This window comes from Primulina eburnea, chromosome 1 (assembly GCF_022965805.1).
Source record: "Primulina eburnea isolate SZY01 chromosome 1, ASM2296580v1, whole genome shotgun sequence".
Classification (NCBI taxonomy): domain Eukaryota; kingdom Viridiplantae; phylum Streptophyta; class Magnoliopsida; order Lamiales; family Gesneriaceae; genus Primulina; species Primulina eburnea.
Window position 1 is genome coordinate 62,440,485 of NC_133101.1, and position 23,729 is coordinate 62,464,213.

The 23,729-nt window shown below is 36.5% G+C and overlaps 3 protein-coding genes across 3 annotated transcripts; all 3 read left to right on the plus strand.

The window, feature by feature from the left end:
* The first annotated feature begins 3,396 nt into the window (after positions 1 to 3,396).
* On the plus strand, positions 3,397 to 5,479 carry LOC140838831 (cytochrome P450 76T24-like). The gene is made up of 2 exons (XM_073205430.1): positions 3,397 to 4,333; positions 4,759 to 5,479. The coding sequence occupies exons 1-2, from the start codon at positions 3,437 to 3,439 to the stop codon at positions 5,371 to 5,373; spliced, it is 1,512 nt and encodes a 503-aa protein (XP_073061531.1). The 5' UTR covers positions 3,397 to 3,436; the 3' UTR covers positions 5,374 to 5,479.
* A 5,744-nt stretch (positions 5,480 to 11,223) lies between these two features.
* LOC140838840 (probable carboxylesterase 8) lies at positions 11,224 to 12,817 on the plus strand. The gene has a single exon (XM_073205439.1). The coding sequence runs from the start codon at positions 11,740 to 11,742 to the stop codon at positions 12,724 to 12,726; it is 987 nt and encodes a 328-aa protein (XP_073061540.1). The 5' UTR covers positions 11,224 to 11,739; the 3' UTR covers positions 12,727 to 12,817.
* Positions 12,818 to 14,285: 1,468 nt separating this feature from the next.
* On the plus strand, positions 14,286 to 22,021 carry LOC140809397 (uncharacterized). Its single transcript, XM_073167012.1, has 3 exons — positions 14,286 to 14,857; positions 20,874 to 21,098; positions 21,189 to 22,021. The coding sequence occupies exons 2-3, from the start codon at positions 21,053 to 21,055 to the stop codon at positions 22,019 to 22,021; spliced, it is 879 nt and encodes a 292-aa protein (XP_073023113.1). The 5' UTR covers positions 14,286 to 14,857; positions 20,874 to 21,052.
* Positions 22,022 to 23,729: the final 1,708 nt, after the last annotated feature.

The following is a 23,729-nucleotide window of genomic DNA, read 5'->3' on the forward strand; positions in this document are numbered from 1 at the left end:
GGTCGGATTATAAAGGAGAGGAATCCACAATTCATGTTTACATTTAAAAAAAAACAGTTTTAAACTAATATCAACAGCATACAAACTTCCGGTCCCTAACCAAAGCAGAAATAAATAAGTGGTTAAATTCCAGCAATTCCGTGGTCTAAGTCGCAACCCTGAATTTGATCTTCGCACATACGTCGTCCAAAGACTCCACTGAATCTGTGAATATTCTATTGTTCCTCTTCAATCATATCGACCAAAAAATTCCGTGTACTACCAAATACCAAAAGCTCGTATTCCTTTTCCTGGTGTGGAATACTATCTCTATGAGAAACAAGTCTCGGGCTTTACTTGGAAATGTCCAGTCGAAACCCAACTCCTGTAGTATCCCTCACAACTTATTTACACATTCGTTAAGAACAAACCTAGAGGGTTGATTTTTTAGCTATCAAATCAAGAATGTTAATAGCGAATCAATAGATTGCGAACCAATCTCGAATTCACATCTCGGATCCATTAATTTAGTTTTGTCTAGTCGTGACATTTATAGTTATTAGAGTTTCATATGTAAAGATATCACATATCTAAAATCTTGAGACAATTCAAACCGACTCATACATATAGCGAAAATAAATATTTTTCCTCAAATAAACAATAATTAACCAATATTTCTTCACTGACTAACAAAAAATTATTTTTTACGGTAAAATTTAATTTTTTTCTATAGAAAATAATAATTTTTAATAAATAGACGATCTCCTGATAGTTTTTGTGTTTTTAAAATACTAATATAAGAAACAAATCCATCCAGTTACCCACATATAGATAAAGGAAGCGGCAAAGCAGAATTTGTCTTGTGACAGTGGAAGTCCGAGGTGATGTTGGCCGACTTTGATGAATTTTTTGTTATTATATTATTTAGGCGAATTTTGATGGAAGAGAAATTGTACAAATTTGAGATGGCGTATGTGGAGATAGCCGATAGGAGCTTCAAATCATTTAGACCTTTTTTTGGAACCAAAGTCAACTTACTTTTTTCTGTCCTTCCCATTTTAGCTGGTTCGTTCTTAGCAACATGGCGGTGGCCATATACAAATTGATTTCGTCTGTGTTTTGTCTACGTAACTTTTATTTTTAAAATTTTATAGTATACTAGAATATCGATTGATGTTTTTGTGGATTTCACAATAATTTTATTTGAATTCTGAAAAATCATTAGATGCTCTTGTACAAAATCATAGGAAATGTATCACATCTAATATATAATTCGCGGAGCCATTTAAATTTGTACAAAAATTTTTGTGAGACAGTCTTAAAGATCAATTTCGTATGTCGAATCTTTTATTTGGGTCATTCATGAAAAATTATTACTTTTTATATTAAAAATATTATTTTTTATTGTGCATATCGGTGGGATTGATCTGTTTCACATATAAAAATTCGTGAGACCGTCTCATTTATTCAAAAGAAAATTGAAATTTTGTATTGATTTCGCTTGCACCTTGTCTATCATATGACGACCAAACTGTTCGCACTTTTTCGGACTTTACAAAATGAAATAGAAGCTACTAACATTTTTAAATCAATATGTCTTTTTTTTTTCTTTAATCGAGTGATATTACAAGTACATCAAATGTATTTACGGACAAGTATATTAGTATACCAATTCTTGCACTAGATTTCCAAAAAGTTACAACTCACTTTTCTGGAAATCTTTGTGTAGAAAAAAAAATCAAAAGAAATATAAAATATTATTCAACGTTGTGCGGCTCTAAGTTCTGACCGCTGAATCATAATACATAACTTGGTCGTTAGGGTCGCTGGTAACACAAACCACGTCTATACTATCTACAATATTTATATTATGTTGAAACATTTAAAGTAATTAATTTTTAAGATCATTGTCTATTTTAATAAGTATATATATTAATTAAGCTACATATAATTTAGCGGATAGAGTATTTGTTTTTAAGCCATCAAGTTGTAGGTTCAATTCTTAATAAGATCTTTTTTTTATTACTTTTTTTTTCTTTTTATTTTTTTAATTTATAAATCAAAATTGGAGTACAGTCTCTCAGTATTTCTTATAATTATATTATTATTATTATTATTTAAATAGAAATCAAATGAATTATAAAAAATATTGTATAAGCACGCAATGTGTGCGTCGGTATACTAGTACATAGAAAGAACGAGGCCATTATATGAACATTTTCATTTGTTCCTCATTTATTTTAAAATTAAAACTCATTATTTACTGATCTTATTATTCACGCAGTCATCTTTATTATTATTTACATTAATAAATACGTTTTCAATTTTATTCACATAATATAAATGCTTATTCCTTAAATAAATATTTTAAATTATTTCATTTAATTTATGAGTATAATTTATTTAAAAATAAAATTTTATTAGAAATTTTAGATGAAGGGGTACAAAAATCATATTTGCATAAATATTTACAATTTCAATTACAATCTTTAAATAATTATTAATAAAATAAATAAAAATATTAAATATATTTATTACTCAAGATCAGATTTATGATTTTATATATATATATATATATATATATATATATATATATAATAGATTTGTTTAAAAAATATTTAAAAAAAGGCTGACAATCGAAATTAATAGGTAGGGATCCCCATGTGGCCACTCCCACAAGGTTTGAGCCAAAAAGTGTGTTATTTTAAAAAAAATTAAATATAACAAAATTCGAAGGAAGTCAGAAGTGGGTTGGAGGCTGAGATGACTATTATGAAAAGTTTCTACATTGATTGTAATTAATATCGGGTTTTATAAGACTGACACAAACTCAAAATATGATACCTGAAAGGAAATTTCTGTGTCGTTTTTAAATATTATTAGTTATGATTAAATTTTATTTTGGATTAAATATATATTTTCGGATTCACAGACAGAATTTGGTGTGCGCTCGATAAAATCTTGAATTAATTTAATAATTTGCAAATTGTAACGTTTCAGATTCAACATATATCTCGTACCAACACGAGTTTTTTCATCATACTTATGTCACTTTTTCAGAGTCACGCATCTGATAATTACCTCAAGTCAAATACTATTAACTTTGAGATTTTAAACTATGAGTTCCAAAAAAACATGTTATTGAAATCAGTAATACATATTAAATATGTTTAAACCTTCTTTTAACTATACAATCATATACCTATACAATATTGAAATTTCTTTTATTCTTGGATTGAGTATCACACAAACCAGTCACCATGGGTCCAAAAATATAATATAATATATAATAAATATTTTATACATAAAATTAATATTTAAAGTTGACTGGTAGCCAAACGTTCGCGATAAGCCGATTACGTGTCGTTTTTTTTTTAACTTTCACACGATTGATGTATTGATATGATGCATATTTGTATATATCAACAAGGTTTCAAGAGTTCTCCAAGGCAGAAACATGGATATAATATTCTCAAGTATCCTGCTCCTTTCTATCGCAGTCTGGGCATGGTTTCTTCAAATTCTAAAATCAAAATCCAGGAAACCATGCAAACTCCCCCCAGGACCAAACCCATATCCAATAATAGGAAACATTCTTGAACTCGGAGACAAACCTCACCAATCTCTCGCAAGACTCTCCCAAGTCTACGGCCCCTTGATTCATCTGAAACTCGGAAGATTAACAACCGTAGTTGTATCCTCTCCTGGGATAGCCAAAATCCTTCTGCAAAAGCACGATCAAGTTTTCTCCAGCCGGAATGCCCCCGGCGCAGTACACGCGCTGGATCACAACAAGTTGTCAATGGTGTGGCTTCCGGTGGAGAATCAGTGGCGGAAGTTGCGCAAAATATGTAAAGAGCAGATGTTCTCGGTGCATAGTCTTGATTCGAGCCAGGGTTTGAGGAGGGATAGGTTGCAGAAACTGTGCGAGTATGTGCACGGTTGCTGCATCAATGGCAAGGCTGTGGATATCGGGAGAGCTGCGTTTACGACGTCGCTTAATCTGATGTCGGCAACCCTTTTCTCCGAGGAATTCGCTGCTTTTGACTCGGATTCGGTTGAAGAACTCAAAGAATTGGTGTGGGGAATAATGGAGATTATTGGGAAGCCGAATCTTACGGATTATTTTCCCTTGTTTAGAGCGTTGGACCCGCAAGGGATTTCGAGGAAGAGCACGGTTTACTTCAAGAGATGTTTCGATATATTTGAGGGAATAATTGTAAAACGGCTGGAAATGAGGGGAAGAATATCGGTGGATGGTACTAGGAAAAGTGATATGTTAGAATCTCTACTGGACATTAATCAGAGAAATGATTCTGAACTGAGCATTCTTGATATTAAGCATCTACTTCTGGTGAGTAAATTAGAACTGATTCTCGTGTTGGAAATTTGGGAAACAAATTTGAATTGCTATGTGATTAATGGTGTTACTATATATGATGATCCATTTTGAATGAACGCTCCACTTATTTTGATTTGGTTTTCTTTTACTTTATTTCTGATTGGGAAAAAGAGTAACAAATTCATGAGGTGACCGGTTCGGTTATTCTACTTAGCATGTGCTAATATATTCTTGCTGAGTTGCTTCCGCGTCAAGTTGATCTTCAAATGTCATCGATCATTTTGATTTTTATAGTTCAATTTTTCCATTTACTTGCGAGGCCAATTCGGCCGTTCGAATACGATTGAAGTATAAATAGGCTGACTCGTGACTTTTTTCAGGTATATGGTATGTTAAATTTGTCTAATATTGTTTCTAACTTTCGGACGTGGTACTAGGATTTGTTTGTGGCAGGTACAGATACAACATCAAGCACAGTGGAATGGGCTATGTCGGAGTTACTCAGACATCCAGATAAAATGCTAAAAGTTAAAAATGAGTTGAGGGAAGTCATCGGAAAGAATGAACAAGTTACAGAATCAGACATTTCAAGACTTCCATATTTGAGAGCTGTCGTGAAGGAAACTTTTAGGCTTCATCCCGCTGGCCCTTTGTCGGTACCTCACAAGTCTATAGAAGATACAGAAATCAATGGCTACACCATCCCTAAAAACACACAAATCATCATTAATGTATGGGCAATCGGGAGAGATTCTAGTACATGGTCGGATCCTGAGTTATTTACCCCTGAAAGGTTTCTAGAAAGTGAAACGGACTTCAAGGGCCTGCATTTTGAGCTCCTCCCATTTGGTGCTGGTCGAAGAACTTGCCCCGGCTTGCCACTAGCGAATCGTATGGTGCACCTAATGGTTGCTACTTTGGTACATAACTTTGATTGGGAACTTGATGGAGGGCTAAAGCCCGAAGAACTGGACATGAGTGAAAGTTTTGGACTCTCTCTGCAAAAGACCATATCTCTCAAGGCTGTCCCAGTTGTATCGCAGCCATTTTAGTAGTTCTTATTATCAAGAAGCTTTTTTTGCGATGTGGTACGAGTAATCATTTTCTTTGCTAAATAATTATGTTTTGTTTAAATGATTTGATCTCAAAAAGGCTAAACATTGTGGATTTCTGAGATAAAATTAGGGGTGGCAAAATCTCCAAAATATAGACTCGTGTCGAATCTCATCTCATTTTCAGCCTCGAAAATATCCCGACCCACCGTTTTCTCAAACGAGTTATGGGGATTTTTCGTCCTGACCAATGTTGAGAAAAGAATCGGATATCCAAAAAGATAGCATCAGTTCAATTAATCATATCATAAATTAAATCATTTTCATCAATAGTTGATAATGACATTCTAAAATAACATTCAATTTAACGTGGCCTTCTCAATGTTGTATAACGAGTTGTGGGCACTAGTTTTCTTTGATCCAAGTATAACACAAATCTCAACATTTTGGATCTTCTCAATATCCTCTCGAGCATCAATTGATTCACAAGTTTGTAGAATTTTGTAACATGTGAAACCAAGAATGAGTCTCATGTGACACCGTCTCACAGATCATAATTTGTGAGACGAGTCAACGACTCAACGTTACCCATATTCACAATAAAAAGTAACATTCTTAGCATAAAAAGTAATATTTTTTCATGAGTGACCCAAATAAGATATCTATCTCACAAATACGACCCGTGAGACCGTCTCACACAAGTTTTTACCGTGAAACCAGATCTATCATCCCTTTGAAGAGATTCTTGACCCGTATTATTAATATAGAGTGAGTATCATGTGAGACCGTCTCATTGATCATAATCTGTGAGACGGATCAACCCTAGCCATATTCACAATAAAAAGTAATAATCTTAGCATAAAAAGTAATAGTTTTTCATTGATGACCCAAATAAGATATATGTCTCACAAACACGATCAGTGAGATCGTCTCACACAAGTTTTTGCCATTAATATATTATATTAGTTATTTTGATTATATAATCTCGTCTTCCATTTCGCATATTTTATATTTTCGTAACATAAATCCTCGTTTATTACTTATTTAATATCAATTGAAAAATTGAGAGTTTCGATATCTGGGTATTAACAGTTCACAATTTTAAATTCTTAATGTCAGGTCCCGAGCTCGGGTTTGCGTCTGTGTGACTATACAATGACCCATATAACAACTACTTTGTATTCATCATCGCTTTACAAAAATGATTAACCTAATTTACTATAAAATTCCATTGTAAGCCAATCATAAAGTCATTTTAAATTTTTAATTTTTAAGATGTGGGACATGAGATATCACACTTAATTTATCGTTATGAGAGGAAATCTCTTGTTAAGTTTCTTGATTTGTAAATAAAATTGAACTCATAGACTAATTTGTAACGTACCAGCAAATTTATTGAATTTATGTTCCTAACTAATTCTTGACTTGGATTAATCAAGACAATTGCTTGAATTTGCTTGATATGTTTAACTTTTGTTTAAGCTGATTCGTGATTTATGAATAACTGAGTCTTTTTTTTTTTAAAAAAAATAGATTTTTACATTGAAAATTTGGTGTGTCTAATACTTAGAGAGCTTGATGGATTAAATTTTTTTTATTTATTGAGATATACATCATCTCCTTATGTTACGGCCTACGGGATCCCGACACTCGTTTAACGGGATCGAGAGAAAAAAATATTTATAATTTTTATCAGGACGAGGATTGCTAAGACTACATGTTTGTATGATATCTACAATTTTTAGAAATATCACATTTGAGATTTTATATCTCACTCGATTGTTAAAGTCTATGTATTTTAATGGTCTCGACATTTTTTATACATGATCTCACATTTAGGATTATGTCTTTCCTAATATGAAAATGTCACAAATATTAAAATAAATGTAATGGCTTAAAAAAGTATATAGCAAAAGAGAAATAATAATATAATCCGGCTATAGGTAGATCATATATGATTAATTATACGATCTTATATGTTAAATTCTATCTACCAATATTTTCTCGAATGATTCTCTTACACAAAACATACTAAATATAATTATCTAATTAACTTGTTTTTCAGGCTATTTAGCCTAAAATTTTATTCGACTAGTTATTGCTACAATCTAAACTTTGAATTATAATCGGGACAATGACTGCATTCCAACCAAAATCTTTCTTTTTCATCAACTTTATTACATTTTAATAATTAAACTATAATCTTAAAAGAATAAATAATCATATTAGATTATAGACGACCATTTGCCATCATTCCCCGCTGGCAATTGTCACGATCTATTTATTTATTTATTTTTGGTCCAGTATGATCTATTTTAAAAGTCCAATGATTCCAACCAAACGAATATAAAATAACTTCAGTTAATTTGATTAGTAACATCAAGGAAAATTGTTTTTTCATTATATTTGTTTTTTTTTTTTTCAATTTTGATCATATATATTATCAAATTTTAATTTAATGTATCTAGTAATTTTTTTTTTTTAATAATTGTATTCTTTTTCTTGATATGACACTAATATAGGGTTCGTTCGACCCTACCCTTGCGGGCACTGTCCGCAGGGATCGATCCAACGGCTCGAATTTTTCCGAGTCAATTTTTTTTTTACAGGGGGTGGGCCTGGATCAGTCATGTGGAGTGATCCGGGCCGTTCATTGACTGCCTGCACGGGCAGGATGAAACAAACCCTAATATAGAACCACTGCATCAGCTGCCTGCACGGGTAAGATGAAACAAACCCTAATATAGAACCACTGCAAAGCTGATGAGATATCGTCTTGTGTAGTGTTTCCTTAGCACATCCGATTAAAAATACAAAAATTGCCAAAAAGAATGGATTAAAATTGAAAATATGAAATTTCAAATAATCCCTGATCTTGCTAAGGCCATATATATGACATCTCTGATCATCTCAATCGTTGTGGTACAATTATATATACTAGCTACTCTGCACACGCGGTGCGTGTGTGTACAATTTTTTTTTATAATTATTTATGGACTAAAATGAAATTTGACAATTATCGAGGTACTAAAGTGCTATTTGAATAATTGTAATAAAAAAAATAAAAACAAAAATGTTTTTTGAAATTAAAAAAAAAAACGAAAATGTAATTTTGATATCAAATAGGGGCAAAATAGGGAAACCAAAAAACGGACCAAAGACACCAAAAACAGTTATTCTAATATGCTTAAACTTAATAAATAGTAAAAGATATATATATAGGTACGATCCATAACAAAAAAATTATATATAAAAAACAAGGGTTTTATTCCATGGCTTGCATCTACTTTTTTCACTACAAAAAAACGGAAAGCTTAGCGACGGTTTTTACGGAAACCGTCGCAAATTTTGCGAGCAAATTTTACGACGGTTTTCTATAACCGTCAACATATAGGCGAAATAAAAAAAGCGACGGTTTAATAAATACTGTCGTTTTGTTAGCCACGATTTACTATAAACCGTCGCTTTTTTAGCCACGCTTGAATAAACCGTCGTAATATATTGCGACGGTTTTAATAAACCGTCGTAATATATTGCGACCGTTTTAATAAACGGTCGCTACTATAAACAGGCGACGGTCTTTTTTAAATAAACCGTCGCTATTAAGCGACGTGTGTTCAAAAATCGTCGCTTTGAGAAGGCGACGCGCACTTCTGTGTCGGAGTTTCAAACCGTCGTTAAAATCGTCGCTTTACCCTTTTAGCGACGGTTAATGTTTTTTTTTTTTTTTTGTAGTGTTTCACGCTTAAATTGATGTGATTAATCACACAGAGACATATAGTTTCATAAAAAAGCTCTACTGTTAATTTTTTTTAACAAAATATGATACATTTTAAAATAAATAAATAAATATGTATCCGATATATTATTAGAAATCAATCACTTGACAAAAAACTAAACGATTCGACCGCTAAAATAAAGTTTATTTTCCCCTAAACATTATAATCGAATATATATTTTATTTAACAATGTAATTTTTCGAAAACAAAGAAAAATACCTCCAAATTTGAAATTTTAGAGACTCATATTTATTTTCACGATTTTTATATTATATATTATCAATTTCCAATCTTATTTTTCCATATTTCAATTTAGCTTGGCTCGATAAATTGTCAAGCTCGACTTCGATAAATTTAACGAACGACATCGAACGAACTTTTTACCGAACTCAGCATGACTTTTAAATTTTGGGTAACCTTGCACTCCAATAAATATGAAAGGTTTTACGGTAAAAAGAACTTTAAAATACAATAAAAAAAACTTCATTAGATATAAAAATGTAAATATGTTTGGGTGTCTCGATTAATGGAGTAGATTAATATTAATGAATTTGATATTTCATACTAATATTCTTTTGAACGACTCTATCGGACATAGCTTGTACAATATAATTTACTTTACTAATATCATTTGTAAAATACTGTATTAATATAAAGTTTACTCGATATAAGACAACCCCAGTGAAATATCAAGTCATCTAAAAAAATTTACATGGATGATCTGGTCAAAATCTGCGGTGAAAACTTTCCAGAATGGATATCTTTCCCCTGTTTTTGAGCAGGTTAGAATATTTAGATGTCTTGTTTTTAGAACATGCTACCATCACTTGATATGCTTAAAATTAAAGATAGGAAGGATCGAGGGACAGTTACTATTCAGGTAAGCACTTTGTAATTCGGATAAAAAATCTGGCAGATGGGTTCTACAAGCAATTATCTGTGTTCATCTATACTTTTATGAAAAAAGATTAACCCGACTAGGTAGATAAATCCACTATATGCTCTTACAAATCTGATATAGGATTGTGGAAATGGTGTAAATAACTTTACAAGAATGTGTCCAAGGATTCTGGGTGAACTACTTATATAAAACAGGAATAAATACGAGTAATTGCTAGCAGAGTCCACTAGACAGTTTCGATCATGAATTTAACAAGGATAAAATATTGTGTTCTTACCGGGTGGTGGCTCAACTTTTCAGGTGTCATATCATGAATTTAACAAGGAAGAGCAGCTAGCTGCCCTCGAAGATGAGAAGAAAACCTTGGAAGAAAGAAAGAAACTGAAAGAAGATGGAGTTATAAGGAGCACTAATGGATGCCCTTGATGACGCGGCCTCTATAGTCGGTTCTCGAGTTGGTTTGGTCGGACAGGTATTGGTACCGGAGTGGGACTCGTGACAGAAAATGGACGTGCAAAGCCTCTACAGACTTGATTATGTTCTTGAATCTAGTAAGTTTTACGGATTTAATCTGTCATTAGTTTGCAATATCCGCATGAAACTCGTTCTGATTAGTTTCATGATTCTTATTTGCTTTTCTCGTATGTGGTGAAGCATCTGCTCGTTCTTTAGTCCATTTTTTGGATATGGAAAGTTTGAAGTTCAATGAGAAATTTATCAATTTTGTTTTTTAACTACTCTATGTGCTTTATTCAGAAACGTTACCGAATTCTCTCGTTTATTTTCTAAACAAAAGGGAGAGGTTTATTCCAATCTATCTTAGTTAGCAACCTAACTTCGGAATATCAATATCATCATAAAAATAGAATCTCATTGACTTCGGATACAGTTAACATTCTCCAAAATCTTTAGTACAACCAAAACAATATGTTTTATAGTTCCAATTCCTTGTACATCAATTGTCAACTTCTAGTGAGATCAGCAATAAGTAGCTTCTATTCACATCTTGATGTAATTTGTTTAAAATTTTATTAGATATCACTGTATCTGAGTATTGTTTAATATACTTAATATATTATATACTCTCTGCCTTTTATTAGCATTACAGCGTGATATAATTGATTAAGACATACTAGATATAAATGTTGAAAAGTCATGAAAAAATTGGGCCTGGATGGACCTGGCACACGTATCAAAGTGTACTGAGAAAAGTTAAGCAATTGGACAAGAGCTTCGGCAACATCAGGTTTTGTGAGGTGCAACTTCTCTGTGAATTGAATGAAATCTCCGGACGTTCTGAAAAAATAAGCATCGACTTGATAACCTAGTGTCGGTCACAATGTGGTTAGGACTTGGGAAAGTGAGTGGGAGTGCATTTATTTTCCCCCTCTCGGCCTTCAATGCTATTATATTATGCACGGCCATCAACTAACTTATTTATGGGAATTGGGAGGGGAGGCCTTCTTATTTGATATGGTTGTGTATATCGTTGGATTATGTGGAAGAAAACTGGACGACGAAGTCAAATGGTTATAATTAGTTAGGCAGTAAGTAAATGCACGAACAACGGATGGATGAACGTCAGTCAACTTGATCCACTGATTAAATTCTCATCAGTCTACACCACACAGCGCACAAATATCTTCACAGATTCTCTTGGTGCTCCCAATATTCGGGTAAATCACGATGTCCGCCGAGCAACATAGTAGCAATTCACCGATTCCATCCATGGAAAACGCATACGAATTCCTCAATCTCGTCCGGAATCCCGACGGCTCACTCACCAGGCTCAAGCCAATCCCCACCGTCCCTCCATCTCCGGATCAGGCCCTCTACAAAGACATTCCTCTCAACCCAACCAACAACACCTTTATACGACTCTTTCGCCCCTCGGACCTTCCTCCAACATCAAAAATACCCATAGTCATCTACTATCATGGCGGCGGGTTTGTGTTCTTCAGCGCCACATCCACCATCTTTCACGATTCGTGTGCTAAAATGGCGGCTCAGATCCCTGCCCTGATCGCCTCCGTTGAGTACCGTCTCGCGCCGGAACACCGCCTCCCCGCGGCGTACGACGACGCCGTTGAAGCCATCATGTGGGTTAAAAACCAAGCACTAACTGTCCAGAGCAATCCTTGCGACCCTTGGATGAAAGAATACGCAGATTTTTCTCGGGTTTTCCTGATGGGCAGCAGCGCGGGGGGGAACATGGTGTACCACGCGTGTCTCCGCTCACTGGACCTCGATCTGCAGCCAACGATCAAAATCTTGGGTCTGATCATGAATCAACCCTTCTTCGGTGCGGTGTCGAGGACTGAATCAGAGCTCAAATTCAAGGACAATCACGTCATTCCTCTGCACGCATCGGATCTCTTATGGTCACTGGCATTGCCAGAGAACGCAGATCGAGGGCACGAGTACTGCGACCCGGCAGTGAAAGGCTGCCACGACAGTGATATCGGACGGCTGCCGGTGAGTGTGGTGAGAGGGTACGGAGGAGACCCATTGATCGATAAACAGAAGGAATTTGCGAAGATGCTGGAGTCACGCGGCGTGCACGTGATAGGTCAGTGGATTGATGGAGGGCACCATGGGGTGGAGGTGTTTGATCCCAAATTTGCTCAAGCCCTTTACGATGATATCAAAGCTTTTATCTGCTCTCTCTCTTAGACTGTTTCGAATGCACTGCTGATTATACATGTATTAGACATTTTGTATGGTCAAACAATATAGATTATCTCGATATGTTTTAATCGTGTAATTTGCATGTTATTGCATTATTTCGATATATAACTTTCAAGCAGGGCGTGTTTTGGTACATCATTTGATCATTTGATGAGTTAAAATATTTTTATCGATATTCACATTAAAAAGTAATATTTTTAGTATAAAAAATAATATTTTTTCATGGATGATCCAAATAAGAGATCTGTCTCACAAAAGACGACTCGTGATACCGTTTCACACAAGTTTTTATCATTTAGTTCAATGCAAATTTTAATGGGTTTATGTTTGTTTTATGTTATTTTAGATTGATTGCAATATGTATTGTGTTTTGTTTTGTTTTTGTTTTTTAATAATTTGATATATATTTTTTAGAATAAGAAAATTTTAGTCACATTTTAAAGTTACGTCACCAATTTTATCTATTACCTATCTATAATTGTTGTAGAAATCGTTTGATATTAAGAAATTTATTAATACCGTAAAACGGCTTTTGCGAGTTTGTTAAGAACAATATTCTTTTTATTATTATTTCTTTCTATTTATTGTTTTGAACAAATTTAGTCAAATGCTATATGATTCCCTCTTTGTTCAGTTTTGAAAGCAATGGTCGTATGTTTTATTTTGACTAAAATTAGATTTTATTGTTTAATTCTTTTTTAAGATTTGACAATATGTCTACGACTCTACATACTGCATACTCATAATAGATACAAGAGAACGATGAAAAAATAAATGTATTATTAGAAAAAATATTTTTTGAAAAAAAATGATGTATTTTAAAGACCAAAAAATAGCTAGTAAAGTTTTTTTTTCAACATAATTTTTTTTTAAAGTAAAGGATCTTCTATTAAAGAATATATACAATATAAATTATCACTTTTTTCCCATTAATATCAAATCATTTATATTTTATAAAAAAAATTTTTTTACATTATTTACTCTCAAATCAAACGCAATTTTTCCACTTCATTCAACAGTACTATTTAGATGTTTAGAGGATTCAATAATATTTTGTCACAATATTACATAATCAACCACAAAAATTCATAGTCCTCGATGATAATAATAATAATAATAATAATAATAATAATAATAATAATAATAATAAATACTGAAAACAAAAAACAAAAAACAAAAAACACGTGTGTTAAAAACAAAAAACAAAAAACACGTGTGTTACTTCAATCCCGTGTGCGAATTGGTGAAGGTAACAATTTAAGGTAGCAATCAAACATGGACCACGTAGGGCCTCCGCATGAAGGAACCTAACATTAGGTGGTTCTCTGTTTTTATCTATATTTTATCATATTAATTTCTTACATAAAAAATAATATAAAAATCATTTCAAAGTTTATAAAATTTAATACATTATTAAAAATTTCGAACAACAAAAAAAAATAACATCAAAAAAATAATATACATGCACCCACACATTACTTGTCAAATGACACTAATACTTTATAAGAGGCCACTTTTTATTTTGTTGATCCAATAGCGGGTAAATTCTCGGTTTAGTCCCATATTTTATGTGTGTTTCCCGAGTTAGTCCCAAATCATTTTTTCGACCCAATTTAGTCCCATATCTTCCCACTATTTTACCACATCGGTCTTTCCGTCAAATTGGAGTGTAATTTAACGGAAGAGAAAAACGTTTCTGCCTTAATCGATCCTTTCTCTTCCAAGCCCTAATCGATCCTTTCTCTTCCAAGCAACTCCATAGCTGCGTTCTGCAACAACTCTCTTCTTCTACGCACCGCTGCACGCTCGAGGTAACCAAGTGTTCTTTTCTTCGGTATTCATTCAATTTCAGGTCGACTGCAATTCCACGCACAGCTGGACGTTTCATACAGTCACGACCATGGTTCGTCCTCGTGGGATTGGATCATTTCTGGGTTCCATTGCTGTTTTTAGCAGATAATAAATAGGATCGTCGAAGCTTAAAAGGCTTAACTTGAATTTTTCTGAAGGAAGTCAGAAATCCCAGATCTTCCTTTTTCTACTTCCATCATCTTATTCAATTTTTTATGTGGACAGAAGGCGAGTCGTTTTACAACTGTGAACTGATATGTTACATGTAGTAGCCCGAATTCTAAATTGGGTAATTAACGGATTAATGGTGATTAAGAAGGTTTAATGTGTAATTTTGACCGTGGTCATGATCGGACGGACCGAAGATGGTTCGGTAGCACCGAAGAGTTCGGACGATCCGAAGTGGGTTCGGTGGATCCGATCATGAGGTGTCAAGAGTTGATCGACACGTCAGTTTACATGCAAGTTCGGATGATCCGAAGTTTAGGTTCGGTGGATCCGATCATGAGGTGTCAAGAGCCGATGGACACGTAGGAGTTCGGACGTTCCGAAGTGGGTTCGGTGGATCCGAACATAGCCTATAAATAGTGCTCGGATTTCCTCATTTGGCATTGCAAATTCTTGAGTTGTGTCTCATATTTGAGAAGTTTGGAAGGTTTCTAGGGTTAGTTGTCGGTCGAGCGATAGCCAAGAGCTGCCAGGATTGGTAGTGTAGTGACGCCTGAGTTACGAGACAATCGACATCAAAGGGCTGTCGACGGACGAAGGTAAACCCTAAACCTTTGGTAGTACTGGTTTTGCTAGTCTAGCATGGTAGTATTGTTCATTGGGTATGCTTTTGATGCGTAGGCTTATTCTAGACCTGATTAGCGGTGTTGCGTAAGGCTAGGCTTGCTGTGATAGAGGTACGAAAGTACTATCCGAGATATCCTGGTCGAGTATACATCCTTATATGTGTTGCATGATTATGTGGTGCATTGATATATGTCATATGATGCATGCTATTATGTCACGTTTTATGATGCATGTTGCATTTCATGTTGAGCCGTATCTCCTTCGAGATAGCCTTTACTGTTGAGCTGTATCTCTTTCGAGATAAGCTATATCTTGTGGGGCCGCTCAGCCCTGTCTTGTCTTGTGGACGCATGGACACCGAGAGTACACAGTGGCCGACGGGTCCGGAGGGCTTCGGTGATCCGGGACATTTTAGGTCCACGTCTGTTCTTGTAGTGGATGCAGTGACCCAGAGGAGTACCGCGCGGCACTATCCACTTGGCGCCTCTAGACTGAGCATTTTGAGATCCTTTGTTACTCCTGTTTCTTGACTACCCTGGTATCATATCATAGCATGTGCATTTCATATAGGTTTGTATACTCATGCTTTTGTACTGGGCGTTCTTATCGCTCATGTCCTCGGTTTTGTTTATCTTGGACACCCCATTCCCACGGGGCAGGCCTCAGGTTGGACAGCTCAGGAGGAGGAGGAGGAGGACGTTGAGTAGCTGGTTGGTTTAGTTCTTCGGTTCGATATGGTTGTACCGTATATTTCATTTTTAGTTTAGTTGTCCCGGATTTTCGATTGGGTTGTATAACTATCTTTTGGTGACAGTTTTTCGCCTTTATTTCTGATTATTATTAGTTAAGTTAATTGCATGCTTAGTTCTTCATTAGTAGGTGATTCTGAAACGGGTCACTACAATTATGGTATCAGAGCATGCTTACGATTTTGGGATATAGATTTCTGTTTTGGGATTTTCGTTGACCATTTTACCATTTTCCCCATTCTATCTTGTAGCGATGGCTGACCACTTTGGTGATGAGAGTAGTCAGGGAAGTGTAGGTCGTTGGGGTGACCAGGACGATCGTAGGCGTCATCGTGAACATCGTCATCGTCGGGATGGTCCTAGGCGTTTTGATTTGCACCGTTTCATTCAGATGGGGCCTAAGCCTTTAGTCGGCGGTGAGACTCCCGATGATGCTGAGGATTGGTTAGAGCGCATGGAGAGCTGTTTCCGTGCATTCCAGTGCACCGAGGAGCAGAAGATAGAGACCCTTAGTTTTCTTCTCGAGGGTCGTGCGCGTAAGTGGTGGCGATCGACGTCTGCGCCGATAGTTCAGTCCCAGGGTAGGGTGACTTGGGCCGATTTCCGTGCGGCTTTCATGCAGCTATACTTTCCTCCAGCCCTTCGCCAGGCAAAGACGATTGAGCTCCTGAACCTTAAGCAGGGTAGTATGTCTGTTGATGAATATCAGCAGAAGTTCTTCGAGTTGTTACCCTTTGCTCCTCATATCAGTGGCAGTTCTGAGGCCAAGTATGACCATTTCCTCCAGGGTCTTAACCAGGAGATTTTTGATCGAGTCACTGTCTGTGATAATCCTACTTCTTATGATGGGTTAGTGAACCGGTGTCGCCAGGCAGAGATCAGTCTCCAGCGTGGTAGGGCTATTCTTTCTTCTAGACCTCCGAGTACTTTGAGCCCTCGATCTCAGTCTTTCAAGAAGTCAGGTTCTTCTTCTTCTGGATCTGGATCACGGTCTAGCGGTGTTTTCCGCTTTGGTAAGAAGAAGGTTTCTTGTGTCCATTGTGGGAAGAACCATCCATCGGAGCAATGCCGATCAGCCGCGGGAGCTTGTTCAGTTTCGTACGACTGAGAGCTCTAGTTGGTTTTTCTATGGTGAGGGAGCGCGACCTCCGATGCCAGTGGTATCTGCTCTGAAAGCCTGTCGTGCTTTAGAGGCGGGCGGGGAAGGCTACCTCATCTATGCGATTGATTCCCCCACAGGTAGTGTTGGTATAGATGATATTCCAGTGGTTTGTGAATTTCCTGATGTTTTTCCAGATGAGATTCCTGGTTTTCCTCCGATTAGAGAGGTGGAATTTGGCATTGAGTTAATGCCAGGGACTGCACCGATTTCTCGTGCCCCCTATCGTCTTGCTCCGTCAGAGATGAGAGAATTGAAACAGCAATTGCAGGATCTTCTTGATAAAGGTTATATTCGCCCGAGTGTTTCACCTTGGGGAGCTCCAGTCTTGTTTGTCAAGAAAAAGGATGGATCGATGCGATTGTGTATTGATTACCGCCAGCTGAATCGTGTGACGATCAAAAACAAGTATCCATTACCTCGTATTGATGACTTGTTCGATCAGCTTCAGGGTACCTCTGTTTACTCCAAGATTGACTTGCGATCGGGTTATCATCAGATGAGAGTCAGAGATGATGATATTTCCAAGACTGTATTTCGTACTCGATATGGGCATTACGAGTTTCTAGTTATGCCATTCGGATTGACGAATGCGCCAGCGGTGTTCATGGATCTAATGAACCGAGTCTTTCGGGATTTTCTGGATCAGTTTGTTGTGGTTTTCATCGATGATATCTTGATTTATTCTCACAGTGTGGAAGAGCATATCCAGCACTTGAGGATTGTGTTGCAGATTCTTCGCGAGAAGCAATTGTATGCTAAGCTGAATAAGTGCGAGTTCTGGATTGATCGTGTAGTATTCCTTGGTCATGTGATTTCCAAGGAAGGAATTTCTGTGGATCCTAGCAAGATTGAGGCAGTGCTGAATTGGTCACGTCCTACGACGGTGACAGAGATCCTCGTTTTACCTCACGATTTTTGGGGTAGTTTCCAGGCGGTATTGGGTACGTCCCTAAGTTTAAGTACAGCTTATCATCCAGAGACCGACGGTCAGACGGAGAGGACTATCCGTACACTTGAGGATATGATGCGAGCTTGTGTGATGGATTTCGGAACCGCTTGGCAGGATCATTTGCCTTTGATTGAGTTCGCGTACAACAACAGCTATCATCGTAGTATTGGTATGGCACCATTTGAGGCGTTGTATGGGCGACGTTGTCGTACTCCATTATTTTGGGATGAAGTTGGGGAACGACATGTTGAGGGACCGGAGTTAGTCCAGCAGGCTATTGATAAGGTTGCAATAATCAAGAAACAGATTAAGATCGCTCAGGATCGACAGGCTAGTTATGCGAACACCAAGCGGCGACCTCTTTATTTTCAGCCATGTGAGAAAGTGTTTCTCCGAGTTTCGCCTTTTCGCAGGATTTTGAGATTTGGTCTCAAGGGTAAGCTGTCTCCAAGATTTATTGGTCCATTTGAAATATTGGAAAGCGTGGGAGATTTGGCTTACAGACTTGCTTTGCCGCCGTACCTATCAAGTATTCATGATGTGTTCCACGTATCTTTGTTGAGACGATACGTAGCAGATGAGTCTCACATTTTGCATCCCTCTGAAGTTCAACTAAATTCGGATTTGTCTTACGTGGAACGACCAGTGCGGATTCTCGATCGCAAAGACAAGGTATTGCGGAATAAGATCATTCCTCTTGTCTTAGTTCAGTGGCAGCGCAGAGGCACTGAAGAAGCCACTTGGGAGTTAGAAAGTCGTATGCGTTCGGAGCATCCAGAGCTCTTTTGAGTTGTACTATGGTTGTAATATGGAGGTGTGTGTGTTTTTCTGTTGTAATCCAAATATCAGTTGTATTCAACAACAATTGAGATGTAATAACGATGTTGTTATTTCAGTTTTTGTTCATCCTATAAACTTGATTTCGAGGACGAAATCTTTTTAAGGGGGGGAGAATGTAGTAGCCCGAATTCCAAATTGGGTAATTAACGGATTAATGGTGATTAAGAAGGTTTAATGTGTAATTTTGACCGTGGTCATGATCGGACGGACCGAAGATGGTTCGGTAGCACCGAAGAGTTCGGACGATCCGAAGTGGGTTCGGTGGATCCGATCATGAGGTGTCAAGAGTTGATCGACACGTCAGTTTACATGCAAGTTCGGATGATCCGAAGTTTAGGTTCGGTGGATCCGATCATGAGGTGTCAAGAGCCGATGGACACGTAGGAGTTCGGACGTTCCGAAGTGGGTTCGGTGGATCCGAACATAGCCTATAAATAGTGCTCGGATTTCCTCATTTGGCATTGCAAATTCTTGAGTTGTGTCTCATATTTGAGAAGTTTGGAAGGTTTCTAGGGTTAGTTGTCGGTCGAGCGATAGCCAAGAGCTGCCAGGATTGGTAGTGTAGTGACGCCTGAGTTACGAGGCAATCGACATCAAAGGGCTGTCGACGGACGAAGGTAAACCCTAAACCTTTGGTAGTACTGGTTTTGCTAGTCTAACATGGTAGTATTGTTCATTGGGTATGCTTTTGATGCGTAGGCTTATTCTAGACCTGATTAGCGGTGTTGCGTAAGGCTAGGCTTGCTGTGATAGAGGTACGAAAGTACTATCTGAGATATCCTGGTCGAGTATACATCCTTATATGTGTTGCATGATTATGTGGTGCATTGATATATGTCATATGATGCATACTATTATGTCACGTTTTATGATGCATGTTGCATTTCATGTTGAGCCGTATCTCCTTCGAGATAGCCTTTACTGTTGAGCTGTATCTCTTTCGAGATAAGCTATATCTTGTGGGGCCGCTCAGCCCTGTCTTGTCTTGTAGACGCATGGACACCGAGAGTACACAGTGGCCGACGGGTCCGGAGGGCTTCGGTGATCCGGGACATTTTAGGTCCACGTCTGTTCTTGTAGTGGATGCAGTGACCCAGAGGAGTACCGCGCGGCACTATCCACTTGGCGCCTCTAGACTGAGCATTTTGAGATCCTTTGTTACTCCTGTTTCTTGACTACCCTGGTATCATATCATAGCATGTGCATTTCATATAGGTTTGTATACTCATGCTTTTGTACTGGGCGTTCTTATCGCTCATGTCCTCGGTTTTGTTTATCTTGGACACCCCATTCCCACGGGGCAGGCCTCAGGTTGGACAGCTCAGGAGGAGGAGGAGGAGGACGTTGAGTAGCTGGTTGGTTTAGTTCTTCGGTTCGATATGGTTGTACCGTATATTTCATTTTTAGTTTAGTTGTCCCGGATTTTCGATTGGGTTGTATAACTATCTTTTGGTGACAGTTTTCCGCCTTTATTTCTGATTATTATTAGTTAAGTTAATTGCATGCTTAGTTCTTCATTAGTAGGTGATTCTGAAACGGGTCACTACATTACATGTATGTATTTTGTGCGTTTGTGGATGTTTCGGTGCGTGTGTTGTTCTTTGAGACATGATGTTTGGGAGCAAACTTGAGAAATTCGTGTTGGGTTTTTTGTTGCTTTAGTGCTATGCAATTCAATTTTAAAATGATAAGATTTATTTTTGTTGCGCGATCAAAGTTCAAGGATTTTCTTCTCCTTTCTTTTTGGATTTAATATCACATAGTACTGGCTTGTGATTTCTTGCAGGGAGAAGGTGTAGGAGTTGGAACCTATTGCTAAACGTGCTCCTAGTCATTACCCCGTTTGTATCTCTTTCTTCGATTTGCTGACTTTCTTTGATCTATGCTTTAGCTTTGCCAAAATTGCAATTGATAAATTCTTGACTATTATTCCATTTGTGGTTAAGGTGACTGAGTGGATTCCTAATGGCTAGACGGAGTAATTCCTCAAGAAATAGCACTTCAAATTATGGTAATGCATTATTTTTGTAACGACCATGCTTTTTATTTTTTTGATGCATTTTCTCGATAATTTAATGTAATTTTTGTTTTTGTTATTTAGGATTAATTGGGGAACCAGATCACTTTACAATTAAAATTTATTATAATGGAAGATTCAAAGCTCTTGAAAAACACGATAAATACATCGGTGAGAGATTTGAGTATTTTGATTACGTCGATCTTGATAAGTTGGGAATGATTGAAATGTGGGGATTTATGGAAGAGCTTGGATTTGAAGATAAAAATTCTTTTAGATTTTGGCACAAAGTTGGAACTACAATTAGTAAAGGCGGCTATTTGGAAAAGGATTCGGATGTGTTGAATATTAGAAAGTATATTCCAATTAATTATGAGGTTGAAATATATATTGAACACTTAGATGGTAAGAATGGCGAAGTTGGAGATGAAAATGTTGATAATTTTGATATCAATGAGTATGATTTTGTAGAAAATAATGAGCTAGTTGATGCAGTTGTTGTCCATGATATAGAATCTATGAAAGGAAAAAGTGTTGTCCCTGAAAGAGAAAATACAGATAATCTCCTTCAAGAAATGCATGAGTATGACAGTGAAGTGGATATTTGTGCAGATAGTGACGGTTTGACCAGTCTTCATGATTCAGATGAGGATGAAGTTAAAAATCATTTGTTGTTTGACCCAAAAAAAGATTTTGAAAATCAAGAGTTGAAGCTTGGTTTAGTGTTTAGCACAAAAAAAGAAGCAAAATTCACAATTGAAAGTCACTGCATTAGAGAAGGAAGACCGGTGAAGTTTGTAAAAAATGATAACATCCGATTGTGGGCTAAGTGCAATGATGATAAATGTTGTTGGAGGATCCATGTTGCGAAGATGACTAATGATAGTTGTGTCAAAATATGGCATGCCGGAATGTAGTTATCACCTTCAACTCATAAGCATCCACCACACAATTATTATCGCTACCTTCGAAAAACCCAGTGATGAAGTTGTTCTCCTGGCACAATTTAACTAAAATAGAAAAACACTGAAATAAAAAAAAGGACGTGTGAAAGAAGTTCACATTTTTATACCAATACACCAAAATCATACGTAGTCTTGAGGCAACGAACGAACACTACAAATCCAAGTTATAGATACAAAGATACACAAGGATATCTAATCTTCGCCACTAATTTGTAGAGATTGTACTAGTTGTTTAATCTCTTCCGCTATCCCTGCAACCTTCAATAAATGATTGCGGTTCTCATTTTCTAAATCTAAAAGCAAATCTTTCACTTTTAATAATTTTTCAGCTTCAGTACTTCTGTTTGGAGCGGTGCTAAAAGTTGAACACGAACTTTCTTCGTCAGGCATAAATGAAACCGATGAATTTTGTTTCTCTAGGTATGCATGAAAAGCTTTTGATGCTTCATCCCTACTCCAGAATGATTTATGAGAAGCCCCACTAAATTTGTTGACTTGACGATGTGCTTCTTCCCATGTCTCGTACACACCAGGTTTACGTCCAACGAAGACAACATATGTTTTCCCCTACAATACACAAAAATACAAAGCAATTTTCATTTTTTTAGTAAACAAGTATGATTAGAATAAAACAGTACTTGCAATTAAAGGGTGCACCACTATTTTGTTAGCTTTCTTCGATGACCTCCTGAAATGATAGGTAAACAAAACATGATATTATAAGAATATGAGATATAAAACGAGGATAAATGCATTAGATATAGATAATCTACTATCTTCAGGTATGAGTGATTTATATTCCTAAGTGCAAAGTTCAGAAACAATTGATTCATGTACAAGGTCATCCAAATCCACTCTATGTTTTGGACTTCTTAATAATTTGAAAACTCTCTGCTTTAATTTTTATCAAAGCAATATTGCACCAGTAGTGTTCAGGAGTCTGCCCCTTGTATGTTGAGAAAATCATTATTGATGAAACCGTAGGACATTGGAGCTCCAGCAACATTGCCTTGTAGTTGGTTCTAACGTGTATGAAACATTAATAGGTCTTAATTGCGACAGAGAAACAGAAAGTATTCTGAGCTTGGCCGATGCCAACTTTTACCGATAAAATCCATTTCATATTCTGAAACATCTGGTAAAATAATTATATGAACGACAAAATTAAATTTCGGCAATTTAGGAGCAGGAAAATGAGTTCTCATATGTCTGTAAATGTAACTACCGAATCACAGCATCATTCATATTTTATAAAAGAACATATACACAGCAGAATGAAGGGCAGGAAGTAACAGAAATCGTCAATGTACTTGTCCATAAACAATTTCGCACAATGTTGTAATTCTCTTACAGGAAGAAGCTGTTGCTTGTTTTTCGCATTAATAGGCAATCTAAATACTGGAAAGTCGACCTGAAATTGAATGAATACCGAAGAAAAGAACACTTGGTTACCTCGAGCGTGCAGCGGTGCGTGGAAGAAGAGAGTTGTTGCAGCACGCAGCTATGGAGTTGCTTGGAAGAGAAAGGATCGATTAGGGCTTGGAAGAGAAAGGATCGATTAAGGCAGAAACAGTTTTTCTCTTCTGTTAAATTACACTCCAATTTGACGGAAAGACCGATGTGGTAAAATAGTGGGAAGATATGGGACTAAATTGGGTCG

Excerpts from the sequence above, each read along its gene's own strand:
- LOC140838831 (XM_073205430.1), top strand. The coding sequence starts at position 3,437 with ATGGATATAATATTCTCAAGTATCCTGCTCCTTTCTATCGCAGTCTGG. Across the intron at positions 4,334-4,758 it reads ATATTAAGCATCTACTTCTG|GATTTGTTTGTGGCAGGTAC; the intron begins GTGAGTAAATTA and ends ACGTGGTACTAG.
- LOC140838840 (XM_073205439.1), top strand. The coding sequence starts at position 11,740 with ATGTCCGCCGAGCAACATAGTAGCAATTCACCGATTCCATCCATGGAA.
- LOC140809397 (XM_073167012.1), top strand. The coding sequence starts at position 21,053 with ATGGCTAGACGGAGTAATTCCTCAAGAAATAGCACTTCAAATTATG. Across the intron at positions 21,099-21,188 it reads AAATAGCACTTCAAATTATG|GATTAATTGGGGAACCAGAT; the intron begins GTAATGCATTAT and ends TTTGTTATTTAG.